Source organism: Muntiacus reevesi, chromosome 8 (assembly GCF_963930625.1).
Source record: "Muntiacus reevesi chromosome 8, mMunRee1.1, whole genome shotgun sequence".
Lineage (NCBI taxonomy): Eukaryota > Metazoa > Chordata > Mammalia > Artiodactyla > Cervidae > Muntiacus > Muntiacus reevesi.
Genome location: NC_089256.1, coordinates 25,816,377 through 25,830,209, shown reverse-complemented (window position 1 = coordinate 25,830,209; position 13,833 = coordinate 25,816,377). Strand labels below are relative to the sequence as shown.

The window sequence follows — 13,833 nt, the reverse complement described above, 5'->3', positions numbered from 1 at the left end:
AATTATTCTGTGATAATGGAGCTATCTTTTAGAGTTATACACACACTCTTTTCAGATATAGAAACCAAGAGTATTAGGACATCTAGGTAAAATGACATGATCTCTCAGATTTGCTTCAGAATCACACAGGAAGGGAAGAAGCAGCAGGGGCTGATGAAGAAGCCAAGACTGGGCCTGTCCATGGTGGCAATCGTGGCACTGGGCAAGTCCAGGGCTCAGTACACCACCAAGGACACTTTGTATGTGTTTGCATTTTTCCCCAACAAGATGTTTTTTTTTTTTCAGTGGGTTTTGTCATACATTGACATGAATCAGCCATATAGTTACACGTATTCCCCATCCCGATCCCCCCTCCCACCTCCCTCTCCACCCGACTCCTCAGGGTCCTCCCAGTGCACCAGGCCCGAGCACCTGACTCATGTATCCCACCTGGGCTGGTGGTCCGTTTCACCATAGATAATATACATGCTGTTCTTTCAAAACCTCCCACCCTCACGTTCTCCCCCAGAGTTCAAAAGTCTGTTCTGTACTTCTGTGTCTCTTTTTCTGTTTTGCATATAGGGTTATCGCCACCATCTATCTAAATTCCGTATATATGTGTTAGTATACTGTAATGATCTTTATCTTTCTGGCTTACTTCACTCTGTATTATGGGCTCCAGTTTCATCCATCTCATTAGAACTGATTCAAATGAATTCTTTTTAACGGCTGAGTAATATTCCATGGTGTATATGTACCACAGCTTCCTTATCCATTCATCTGCTGATGGGCATCTGGGTTGCTTCCATGTCCTGGCTATTGTAAACAGTGCTGCAATGAACATTGGGGTGCACGTGTCTCTTTCAGATCTGGATTCCTCAGTGTGTATGCCTAGAAGTGGTATTGCTGGGTCATATGGCAGTTCTATTTCCAGTTTTTTAAGAAATCTCCACACTGTTTTCCATAGTGGCTGTACTAGTTTGCATTCCCACCAACAGTGCAAGAGGGTTCCCTTTTCTCCACACCCTCTCCAGCATTTATTGCTTGTAGACTTTTGGATAGCAGCCATCCTGACTGGCGTGTAATGGTACCTCATTGTGGTTTTGATTTGCATTTCTCTGATGATGAGTGATGTTGAGCATCTTTTCATGTGTTTGTTAGCCATCTGTATGTCTTCTTTGGAGAAATGTCTGTACACCATACACAAAAATAAACTCAAAATGGATTAAAGATCTAAATGTAAGACCAGAAACTATAAAACTCCTAGAGGAGAACATAGGCAAAACACTCTCCGACATAAATCACAGCAAGATCTTCTATGACCCACCTCCCAGAATATTGGAAATAAAAGCAAAAATAAACAAATGGGACCTAATGAAAATTAAAAGCTTTTGCACAACAAAGGAAACTATAAGTAAGGTGAAAAGACAGCCCTCAGATTGGGAGAAAATAATAACAAATGAGGAAACAGACAAAGGATTAATCTCAAAAATATACAAGCAACTCCTGAAGCTCAATTCCAGAAAAATAAACGACCCAATCAAAAAATGGGCCAAAGAACTAAACAGACATTTCTCCAAAGAAGACATACAGATGGCTAACAAACACATGAAAAGATGCTCAACAAGATGTTTTTAAACAGCATTTAGAAACCTTATTATAGTAAAATGGCTCATAGGGTACTAAGGATGAAAAATTTACACCTAAGCATATTACAGTAAAATTTACCACTATCAAAGATAACCAGTCAATCCTAAAAGCTTCTAGAGAAACAGTCTTGATGGATGAGGAAACAGGCTAAATTTACCAATGGTAATCACCAAATACAAGGCAACACAGCTGAAGAAACGAGTTTTGAACCTGTAATTTTATATCCAGCCAAAGTACCATTTAAACTTCAGGGTCTAATAAAAATACTCCCAGACATACAATCGAAACACCCATGAAAGACTGTGTTCAGAAAAGAAACAAACCTAGGAGCCCCTGCAAGAGATTGGGCTTGACTGTGAGCACAGACTTTTTACACTGTGGCTGCCTTAGAAACAAACAAACAACCTAAGTACAGATAACAATCAAAAACTAAAAATCTACACAATACCAACATAGGCATATAAAGCAACAGATCCAAGAAGCTCAACAAACCCCAAGCACAAGAAACAAAGAAACTTATACCAAGGCACGTAATAATCAGATCACTCAAAACCTGGGATAAAGAGAAAAACCCTAAAAGTGCCAGAGGGAAGAAAGGCACAGGATATACAAGGGAACAATGATAAGGAATAAACCTGGAGGAATGAGTGGATATACCCATGTGAACAATGACTGCCAAGCTGCCATCATTAGGTGAGCTGGCGCTGCCATGACAACAGACGAACCCATCAAGAGAACAGAACAGAGTCCAGAAAGTCACCCATGAGCAGCTGCATTTAGACAAAGGAGCGAGGGCATGGGGACAACGGGATTCCCACATGCAAGAAAGTCAGCTTTGTACCACACCCTGAACTCACACTAAAATTAACAAAATCTAAACTACAGACCTAAAGGTAAAAACCTAAAACTACAAAACTTCTAGAAAAAAACACAGGTAAGAATCTTTGTGACTTTGGGTTTGGCACAGATTTCTTAGATACAAGAACAAAAGCACTATTCAAGAAAGAAAAGGAAGGGATAAGCCACACTTCATTAAAATTAAAAACTTCTGCTACAAAAGCCACTGTAAGAGAATTCAGAGAAGACAAGCCTTGGAGAAAATATGAGCAAAGAACATTTACGGTGAAGGTCTTATTTTCAGAAAGTAAACAACAAGAACCAGATACAGTTCACAAGGACAGAAATCAGGTCCTCAACATCAGTCACATGTAAATAGAGGTGACAGGGAACGGGAGGTGAGGACAGGCAGGGGACCTCTGGTGACCTCACTCAGGGTGCATGGACACGTGTCCATTTTGTGCCCAGGGCTCCACTGGTGGAATGCTGATGGGGCCGTTTCCAATGTTCTATGTTACAGGCATCATTGATGTAATATGAAAAGAAATCATTGTCAGTGTGGGGAAGTTTTTTTTAAATGTATATTAAATTGGTAAGAAATTATCTGATCAATACTTTCCTCAAATCACATCATCACACTCCCACGTTAACCAACCATTTAAAATCTTCATTTTATAAACATATAATAGCCAGGACATGGAAGCAACCTAGATGCCCATTAGCTGACAAATGGATAAGAAAGCTGTGGTACATATACACAATGGAATATTACTCAGCCATTAAAAAGAATACATTTGAATCAGTTCTAATGAGATGGATGAAACTGGAGCCCATTATACAGAGTGAAGTAAGCCAGAAAGACAAACACCAATACAGTATACTAACGCATATATATGCAATTTAGAAAGACGGTAACAATAATCCTATATGCAAGACAGAAAAAGTGACACAGATGTACAGAACAGACTTTTGGACTCTATGGGAGAAGGCGAGGGTGGGATGATCTGAGAGAATAGCATCAAAACATGTATATTATCAAGTGTGAAACAGATCTCCAGTCCAGGTTGTATGCATGAGACAAGTGCTCGGGGCTGGTGCACTGGGATGACCCAGAGGGATGGGAGGTTGGAGGGGGGTTCAGGATGGGGAACACATGTAAATCCATGGCTGATTTATGTCAATGTATGGCAAAAACCACTACGATATTGTAAAGTAATTAGCCTCCAACTAATAAAAATAATTGGGGGAAGAAAATAAAAATAAAAAAATAAAATCTTCATTTAAAAAAAAAATTCTTAAAACGAAATGGCTATTTCTTTATCTATCTTGAAAGTTTTCTTTTATAAAAGCTTACTGAGTTTAAATGTAAAAGAAATATTTAATCACGCTACAGTGAAAATGTTAAACAAGCAAAAAAGTGTTCAAAAGCTACTGATATCTAATCTGTAACAGGAAGCACAGGGCTTCTTTGGTGGTTTGGTGGTAAAGAATCCGCCTGCCAGTGCCGGAGACACAGGTTCCATCCCTGGTCCAGGAAGATCCCACATGCCTCGGAGCAACTAAACTCGTGCACTGCAACTAGTTAGCCTGTGCTCTGGAGCATGGGAGCCACAACTCCTGAAGCCCACATACCCTAAATCCTGTGTCCCACAAAAAGAGAAGCCACTGCAATGAGAAGTCCACACAGCAACAAGGACCCAGAACTGCCAAAAATAATAAATAAATAAAATGATCATTGGAAGCATGCATTTTTTCAATGGATGTCCTGATAATTCAAATAAAATGCCAGAGACAAATCCAAGTATTTATAAAAGCACTAACAGAGTGGCAGAAACCTAATTAGAAGGAAATCTCCAAAATTAGAGAAAAATAAAATACTTAACACACGTAGAGTAGTAGAGTGGTTCCCTACTGGGCAAATCCACCAACACCAACCCCAAAGTTCCAGTAGAAAAATGGAAACAGGCATTTACAGAAATGAATTCAGTGGTGAGGAAGATTTTGCTTTCTTCTGAGACGTCTATACACAACTGCTGAGAGGAGCATGCTCACACTCCAGGCTACACTAAAACATACTGAGATCTATGGAAGTTTTGTTTTTTTCTTGAAAACCACGATGCGGTAAGTCACAGTTCAGAGAAGGCCCTCTCCGCAGCGGAGCTGTGGTGTCCGAGCAGAGGACCGCAGTGCTCGGAGCCCTACCTGACCGGAAGCGCTCATCCCGGGCGTTGCTGGGCCGCGGCTTGGGCTGCTTGGGCGCGGGGGCCGAGGCTTCTGCGGGTCCGAGGATGCGATTCTCCACTTGCAGGGAGGGGTCTACTCCTGAAACAATTTCACAGAAACACCTTCAGTAAACAACCTGATTTTCCAACAATAGAAAAAACCCATGTAGAACAGCACACACCTCTCGCACGCTGCTGCACAACCACGCATGCCGGGGCCCCAGAGCCCAGAAGACCCTAAATCTGGAGGTCGGGGCTGAGACATCGATGTCAGCTTCCAGCCCCTCCCTGTCAGCAGCTCTGGGCCCCCAGCTTGGTGCACATGGTGCATGAGGCCAGCTCTCTAGGGCCAGCTTTCTCGAAACCCCCTCCCTTCCCCTTCACTGGCCCTGGTGTCAGCAAGCCCAGCAGACAGCAGCCCACGAACCCATCACCCAGGTGTTGACAGCCGCCCTCAAACACAGGAAGAAAGCCAATGAGAGGCTCGGAGACTTCGGGTACTAACCACCTGGGCCTGTGACACCTGTGTCTCCAACCTGATGGGCGGCCAGCTCTCTATGCCTGTTGCAGCCCCATGACTAAAACACCCATGGCCAGCCAACACCCAGGCCATCAGGACGTCATGTGTTGAGTAAAGGACAAGCATGAGCCTGCAGGGTCATTTAACAGAGTCCCTGGTCCTGCCTGAGCACTGGATTGTTTCAAGATGTCCCAGAAAAACAGCCTTAGCCACCAGCACTTAGAACCCCCTGAAAAGCAGCAGCCTGTCCCCACCTCAGCGTTGGCCACCACAGGACTGGAAAAGATCAGTTTTCATTCCAATCCCAAAGAACAGCAATGCCAAAGAATGTTCAAACTAATGTACAATCACACTCATCTCACATACTAGCAAAGTAATGCTCAAAATTCCAAGGGTTCAACAAGAGGTAAACTGAGAACTTCCAGATGTTCAAGCTGGATTTAGAAAAGGCAGAGGGACCAGAGATCAACTTGCCAACATTCGCTGGATCATCATAAAAGCAAGAGAATCCCAGAAAAACATATATTTCTGCTTTATTGACTACAACAAAGCTTTTGACTGTGTGGATCACAACAAACTGTGGAAAATTCTTCAAGAGATGGGAAAACCAGATCACCTTCCCTGCCTCCTGAGAAGTCGGTATGCAGGTCAAGAAGCAACAGAACTGGACATGGAACAACAGACTGGTTCCAAATAGGGAAAGGAGTATGTCAAGGCTGTATACTGTCACCTGCTTATTTAACTTATATGCAGAGTACATCATGCAAAACGCTGGGCTGGATGAAGCAAAGCTGGAATCAAGACTGTCAGCAGAAATATCAATAACCTCAGATATGCAGATGATACCACCCTTATAGCAGAAAGAGAAGAACTAAAGAGCCTCTTGATGAAAGTGAAAGAGGAGAGTGAAAAACCTGGCTTAAAACTCAATATCCAACAAATGAAGATCATGGCATCTGATCCTATCACTTCATGGCAAATAGATGGGGAAACAATGGAAACAGTGACAGACTTTATTTTGTTGCGCTCCAAAATCACTGCAGATGGTGACTGCAGCCCTGAAATTAAAAGACGCTTCCTCCTTGGAAGAAAAGCTATGAACAACCTAGACAGCATGTTAAAAAGCAGAGACATTACTTTGCTGACAAAGGTTTGTCTAGTCAAGCTACAGTTTTTCCAGTATTTACGTATGGATGTGACAGTTGGACCACAAAGAAAGTTGAGCACCAAAGAATTGATGCTTTTGAACTGTGGTATGGAGAAGACTTTTGAGAATCCCTTGGACAGCAAGGAGATTCAACCAGTCCATCTTAAAGGAAATCAGTCCTGAATATTCATTGGAAGGACTGATGCTCAAGCTGAAGCTCCAATATTTTGGCCACCTAATGCGAACAGCCAACTCATCAGAAGAGACCCTGATGCTGGCAAAGACTGAAGGCAGGAGAAGGGGACAACAGAGGACAAGATGGTTGGATGGCATCCCTGACTTGATGGCCATGAGTTTGAGCAAGCTCTGGGAATTGGTGATGGATGGGAAGCCTGGGGTGCTGCAGTCCATGGGGTCGCAAAGAGTTGAACACGACTGAGTGACTGACCTGATCTGAACTGCCCCACCTGGGCTTCAGGGGGTTATGACCTCCGACGCTGCTCATGAAAAGGCCACCTGACCCCAGCTCCCTAGGATGACACCCAGAGAGGACAGAGGGGACAGGAGACGTGGGGGCTCTCACTCCGCTGCCTGAGCCTCCAGGCACCTCTGTGACTGAGGAGCCCTGGGACACCAGCTCTGGCTCTGCAGACAGGAAGGAGCTGCCCCCAAGACTGGCCGACCTCCAGGCGTGGGCGCAGAATGCTGCCGTTGCTGATACTTATGTACCAGGTCTGGAGTGTTAGTTAGCTCTTCAAAACTGAACATATACACACATACATGTATGCAACATGCAGCAATACTGATCAGCACTGCTTCTGGCTTTTTGTTTCTTGGACTGACTGGAACAAATTTCCCTAAAATCCATAATGGAGAACACAGAATCGTATGCATTACAGACTATAAACAGGTATACTTGCAAAGTGATGTATAAATATACGGACATCCTTGCATTTTTATTCCAAAATACAGTGCTTTTATTGAGATTGATTAATTTAAGAAAGATATAAAGCCCAATGGGAAACCACTGGATGAAAGAGTAGGTGTATTTTTAGTCTTAACAGGTATCAAGAGAGAACTTCTCAGGCCACAGCAATTCGCATTCCCACAGGGTGCCATTTCCCCATGTCTCTGTCAGCACTGGATATTACAAATTTTAGAATCTTGCCAATCTGACAGGAGAATGGTTCACTAATTTGCATTCCCGTATCTACGGGTTGAGCATACTTTAATGTTTACTGCCCATCCGTATGTCCTATTCTTTGAATTCTATCAATTCTATCCATCCAGCTAAGGCGCCCCCAAAGGGCTTCCCAGGTGGCTCAGTGGTAAAGAACCTGCCTGTAATGCAGGAGATGTGGGTTCAATCCCTGGGTCAGGAAGATCCACTGGTGAACAAAATGGCAACCCACTCCAGTATTCTTGCCTAGAAAATCTCATGGACAGAGGAGCCTGGCATACTACAGTTCACGGGGTTGCAAAAAGTCAGACATGACTGAGCATGCATGCTTGCAAGGAGCCCCCAAAGGACCTGCAGGGAGCCCAGGTCAGCTAGAGGCTCCACCCTACACTGGACATGCCCCCAGGCCATGGCCAGCCGGCTGCAGCTCAGTCACTCTGCAGTGCTTCATTTCTATAGAGACAATCATAACCTGTTTCCCCGCCCCCCACCCAGGTCTCTCATCGTGTCATTACTCAAACATTATTCAATATTCTCCTGAATTTTATAGTATTTTTTAATTACAAACATACTTAGAGCTTTATTCCTGACGTTTACGTCCACTGATGCTGCAGAGGAAAGGGGGTCCCACTATGGCCTCCACAGGCACCGCACCAGTTACTAAATAAATCTTCCCTCCTTTGAATTCTCCTGAATCGTTTCTAGACGGCCTCCCCTTACACTGTTCAGTGGTCCACGCATCTACCAACACCCTGTGGTTGGGACTACCAAGTGCACATGACCAAAGTTTAACACCTTGAAGGCCAAGCCTTTCTCCCTGGTATTCCTCCTCAACAGTATACTAGCTACTCCCAGAACTTTTCTCCTCCAAGTGAGTTATTTCCAATGCCAGGTTTGGGGGGAAAAAAAATCAACCACTGCTATTCAGACTGGATTACGTTTTGTCACGTATTAATTTAGAAACTACTACTTTTATAATATTAAATTTTTGCATCTAAGATATTGGTATATTTCTTCATATTTTAGGATCCTGGTTACTTCTTTCAAATAGATAGTATGATCCTAATGTAGATCCTGTGGCTTTCTTGCTAAATGTATTAAAAACATTTGACAGTTTTTTTGCCATTATGAATGTGAGCTGTTTTATTAACAGAAATATTGCCAGAGAAAAGCTATTGATTCTTACATAGTTGTCTTCTATACAAACCAAGATGCTTACTAATTCTAATAGCCAAGTAAGCAGTCACCTAGGTTTCAAAGTAGAAAACAACAGCACCTGTGTGAGGGTGGAGGCCTGCTGTTTGTCCGCGGTGCTGCCTGGGCACTGGCCTGCCACAGAGGGCCTTGGGAGCAGCCCAGCGGGCTTCTCGTTTGCCTGCTAATAATTAGGGTTTCCTCTGGTAGGATATTTATGAAAGTCTTTAGGCCATGTTCCTACTGGGCTTTTTTTAAAAAAAATCACACTGGGGAACTTTCTGGCTCTTTATAAAGTTTAAATTAATTAAAATTAAATTTAAAAAATGCAGTGTCTTAGTCACACTACCACACCTCAAGTGCTCAGAAGCCACACGTGGTAAGTGCTCAGTGGACTGGACAATGGGGCTGCAGACCATTCCCGCTCTGGCAAAAGGTCTCCTGGATGTTGCTGCTTCACCAGCTCGGGACTCTAGCCCTTTCTCTCTTATGTATGTTAGGATCATCTTCTCCTATACTGTGGTTTGTCTATAATCTCTTTACGGGAACTTCTGATAAAACATGATTCTTAATTTTAACACACTCTAATTTACCAGCCTTTTCCTTTTCAGTTGCTGCTTTTTGGTACCTCCAGGGACTTGAGAAATCCCTCCTCCTGTCTAGAGATGGTGAGTTTTCATACACAATCTTCCAAAGGTGCTATAAGTTTTGCCTTTCTGACTAAAACCCTTCATATCTGGCTTCTGTGTCTTAAGGAACCGTGCCGGCATTGTGAGCTGCAACACCAACCCCTCCATAAGCCTGGTCCCCACAGCCATAGATGTCTGTCTGGGTCCACGTTCTGTTTGTGAATCGAGCTATCTACCCTTGGGTGAAACCAGGCTGTCTTAATGACAGAGTGCTGTTAACTCCTCACATCATAACCAGCAAATCCTCCAACCTTATTCTTCTTTTTTTATCATTATTTTGAATCCCTTAGCCCTTTAAACTTATATATAAATTTTTTAACTTCTTTTTTTTGCCGTGCTGCACAAGTCACGTGGGATCTTAATTCCCTGACCAGGGATGGAACCTGCACCCCCTGGAGTGGAAGCATGGAGTCTTAACCATTGGCCTGCCAGGGAAGTCTCAAACTTCTATATAAATTGTAAAACCAGCTTCTTAAATTCCACCCCCAAAAACTGTCTGTGCTGAAACACTGAAGGTGCTGACTCTGAAGATCAATATAACGTGGGAGAACTCACATCTTTATAATACGTGTTCCAAACCTAAGTAAGGAAATATTCTTTACTAAAATCATAAAAATAATCATGGTCTATGATAATGAAAGTAACATAAATCCTATTTGGGGATGAAATCTATACCAAACCAGAGACATAAACTTTAATCTATGACTTTGGACTTTATAATTTAATGTTAGACACATTATTTTCCCAGCCCTTATTAATAAAATATGAAACTACCAAAGTCAAACTCTAACATCAATTTTTAAATCAGTTTTATAAGACCTGTGTTAACCTCACCTTGAATGAGGGGTACGCAGCGTGCAAGCAGCTTTGCTTTTTTCTTTTCATATCCTTTTTGAGTGATGTCACCTAAAACAACAATAGAAAAATAGAATTACATTTCTTCTAAAGTTCCCGAAAATTTTTAATTAGAAGTTCATTCATAATGGAAAAACTGGAAACACTTATGTCCTTCCACTGGTGACTGAATAAAGAAAGGATGAGGTGTCCAACAAGGCAGTGCTACGCAGCAGTAAGAAGGAGCAAACTGCTGACAGACGGTAGTCTGGGTGGGTCTTACAGGCATACAGCTAAGTGACAGAAGCCAGGCCCCAAAGGCTCCAAGCGGAATGGTTCCGGTCACATGACACCTGAAAAAGACACTGTTACAGGCAGCGTCAGGCTACCGCCATGGGAAGGGCTTTAGGAGGACTGACCAGAGTTGGATGAGAGAATCCTGCGGGGGGTGAAGCTGGTCCACGCTGTGATCGTGGTGCTGGTTCTACGACGACAAGTTGATCCAGAGCTCAGAGAACTACACCCCAGGAAGGCTGAGTCCAATAGTATGTAAACACTTCAATATCCAAAATCTGAGATCAGCATCTTGGGGGAACATGTTAGAACTGTAGACTCTGAGGCCACACCCCAGACTGACAGAATCCGATGTGCATTTCACTGGATGCCCACATGACTGCGCAGATTTGAACTATGGAGTCTTGGTGTGAGGACCCACAGAAACCAACCCTCGCAGCCCACAGGGCATCCCTAGGCCAGGACTTGGGTTCTGATAAATTATCATAAAGAAGAACAGCCTAAAAAGGAACTAACCTACCCAGGAACAAGGCAGGAAATGTGTCTGCAGGGAAACGCTTCTCATCTAAGCACACCAGCTGATTTCCTGGACAACTCAAGCACTCGGGGTGGATTCTGTGTGTTTTTGACCAGAAACACGTTACAGTGTCCACTAGTATCTTGTTCTTCAAGTGAACTGTCTTCAACAGAGAGCTTCAAGTGTTCTGCAAGCCCTCCTGGCATCCCCTCCCTGTCCCTCATTACCCCACCATCCACTCACCCCAAACAAGCCAGCCAAGTAAGGAGGCTGCTGGGAGTCAGAAGGCAGCCTGCCATCACACGCCGAGCACTGCACCAAGTACCTCCTCAGCTGTCAAAGGACCAGCACTTCTGAATGTCTGACACATACATTAAGCCTCCCTGAGACCCTCTGGGAGAACGTTAGCCCACCACCCACAGAAGATGAGCCTAAGGTCAGGGAGTCTGGTCCGGCCCTGGGCTTGACACAGCCCTTGCTTCGACCACGGCTCACTCGGTCGGGCCCCTCCCCACCCCCATCCTGTGAGTCATCGCTCACCTTCGCCTTACTCTCCCAACAACCCCACAGGAAACTCCTCTATTGCCTCGAGTGCCTTTTAATTTGAACTTGTTCTGTAGAACAAATGCCGCTTTAAAGTCCAGGTATTTTTACTTTACCTGAACAATATCATATAATAAATCTCACTCTACTGACAATTTTTTCCATTAAATACTTCATTTTTTAAATTTATTTTTAAACTGGAGGATAATTGCTTTACAGAATTTTGTTGTTTTCTGTCACACCTCAACATCAATCAGCCATAGGTATACATATCTCCCCTCCCTCTTGGACCTCCCTCCCATCTCCCTCCCCATCCCACCCCTCTAGGTTGATACAGAGCCCCTGAGTTCCCTGAGACAAACAGCAAACTCCCGTTGACTATCTCTTTTACATACGGTAATGTAAGTTTCCATGTTACTCTGTCCATATATCTCACCCTCTCCTACCCTCTTCCTGGGTCCATAAGTCTGTTCTCTATGTCTGTTTCTCTACTGCTGCCCTGCAAATAAATTCTTTGGTACCATCTTTCTAGATTCCATATACATGCGTTAGTATATGGTATTTATCTTTCTCTTTCTGACCTACTTCACTCTGTATAATAGACTCTAGGTTCATCCACTTCATTAGAACTGATTCAAATGCATTCCTTTTTATGACTGAGTAATATTCCATTGTGTATATGTACCACAACTTCTTTATCCATTCATCTGTCAATGGACATCTAAGTTGATTCCATATTCTTGATATTGTAAAGAGTTAAGCACTTCATATTTATTATCATCCAATCTCTGCTGGCTCAGATAGTAAACCATCTCCCTACAATTCGGGAGACCCGGGTTCGATCCCTGGGTCGGGAGGATCCCTTGGAGAAGGAAATGGCAACCTACTGCAGTACTCTTGCCTGGAGAATCCCATGGACGGAGGATCCTGGTAGACTATAGTCCATGGGGAAGCAGAGAGTCCGACACGACTGAGCAACTTCACTTTCACTTTCAATCTCTGCTATAATGAGCACGCCTGACCCACTGCTGACCAGAGTGGCCCAGGAGCTGTGTCCTCCTCATTGTACCCTGACCAGACGCTTACAGACCCCAGCTGGGTCCAGAATGGGATTGGATGATTCACTTGTTTCACTTATATGAAAGTCCTTATGACTTTCAACTTCTTAACAAATTTAAAGCACATGTGTTTTTTTAAACAATATCCACTAAAAAAAATTGTTTCTTCTAGAATATATGGAAATACATAGAGACAAATTTAAATGAAAACAATATGGCAACACTAAACTAAAAAAGATAAATCCCTATTTACAAGCAGAGCATTTGGTTTTACAAGATTTTCTTCAATTTCCTTGTTAAATTTTATTGGAGGATAGTTGATTGCCAATGTTAGGCTAGTTTCTGCTATACAGCAAAGTGAATCAGTTATACACACACATGCACACACACACACACACACATATACATGTATCACTCTTTTTTAGACTCTATTTTCATATAGGTAGCTTCCCTTGTGGCTCAGACAGTCAAGAATCTGCCTGCAATGCAGGAGACTTTGGGTCTTTGACCTCTGGGTAGGAAAGATCTCTGTAAAACGGAATAGCTACCCACTCCAATATTCTTGCCTGAAAAATTCCATGGACAGAGGAGCCTGGCAGGTTATGTAGTCCATAGTGTCACAGAGAGTCAGACACAACTGAGTAACTATCACTTTCACTTCTCATACAGGTAGGTCATTACAAAGTATTAAATAGAGGTAGGTCCTTATTAGTTAATCTATTTTATATGTCATTGTTGCTGTTCAGTTACTCAGTTGTGTCTGGCTCTTTGCAACCCCATAAACTGCAGCACGCCAGGCTTCCCCTGTCCTTCACCATCTCCCAGAGCTTGCTCAAACTCATGTCCATTGAATGAGTGATGCCATCCAACCAGCTCATCTTCTGTCATCCCCTTCTCCTCCTACCCTCAATCTTTCCCAGCTTCAGGGTATTTTCCAATGAGTCGGCTCTTCACATCAAGTAGCCAAAATATTGGAGCTTCAGCATCAGTCCTTCCAAAGAATATTCAGGGTTGATTTCCTTTAGGATTGACTAGTTCAATCTCCTTGTTGTCCAAGGGACTTTGAAGAGTCTTTTCTAGCACCACAATTGGAAAGCATCAATTCTTTGGCTCAGCCTTCTTTATGGTCCAATTCTCATATCCATACATGACTACTAGAAAAACATAGC

General features: G+C 43.2%; 1 protein-coding gene across 5 annotated transcripts in view; it reads right to left on the bottom strand.

Moving 5' to 3' along the window:
* Positions 1 to 13,833, bottom strand: part of DIP2A (disco interacting protein 2 homolog A) — a 109,209-nt gene that overhangs the window by 79,671 nt on the left and 15,705 nt on the right. For all 5 annotated transcript variants that reach the window (XR_010664172.1, XM_065942324.1, XM_065942325.1 and 2 more), the window contains exons 2-3: positions 10,253 to 10,324; positions 4,669 to 4,788 (exon numbers count right to left, since the gene is read on the bottom strand). Coding sequence is in view for 4 of the 5 variants with exons in the window: in XM_065942324.1 (XP_065798396.1) it covers positions 4,669 to 4,788; positions 10,253 to 10,324 (192 nt within the window). In the remaining variant the exon portion in view is untranslated. The remainder of the gene's footprint in view (positions 1 to 4,668; positions 4,789 to 10,252; positions 10,325 to 13,833) is intronic.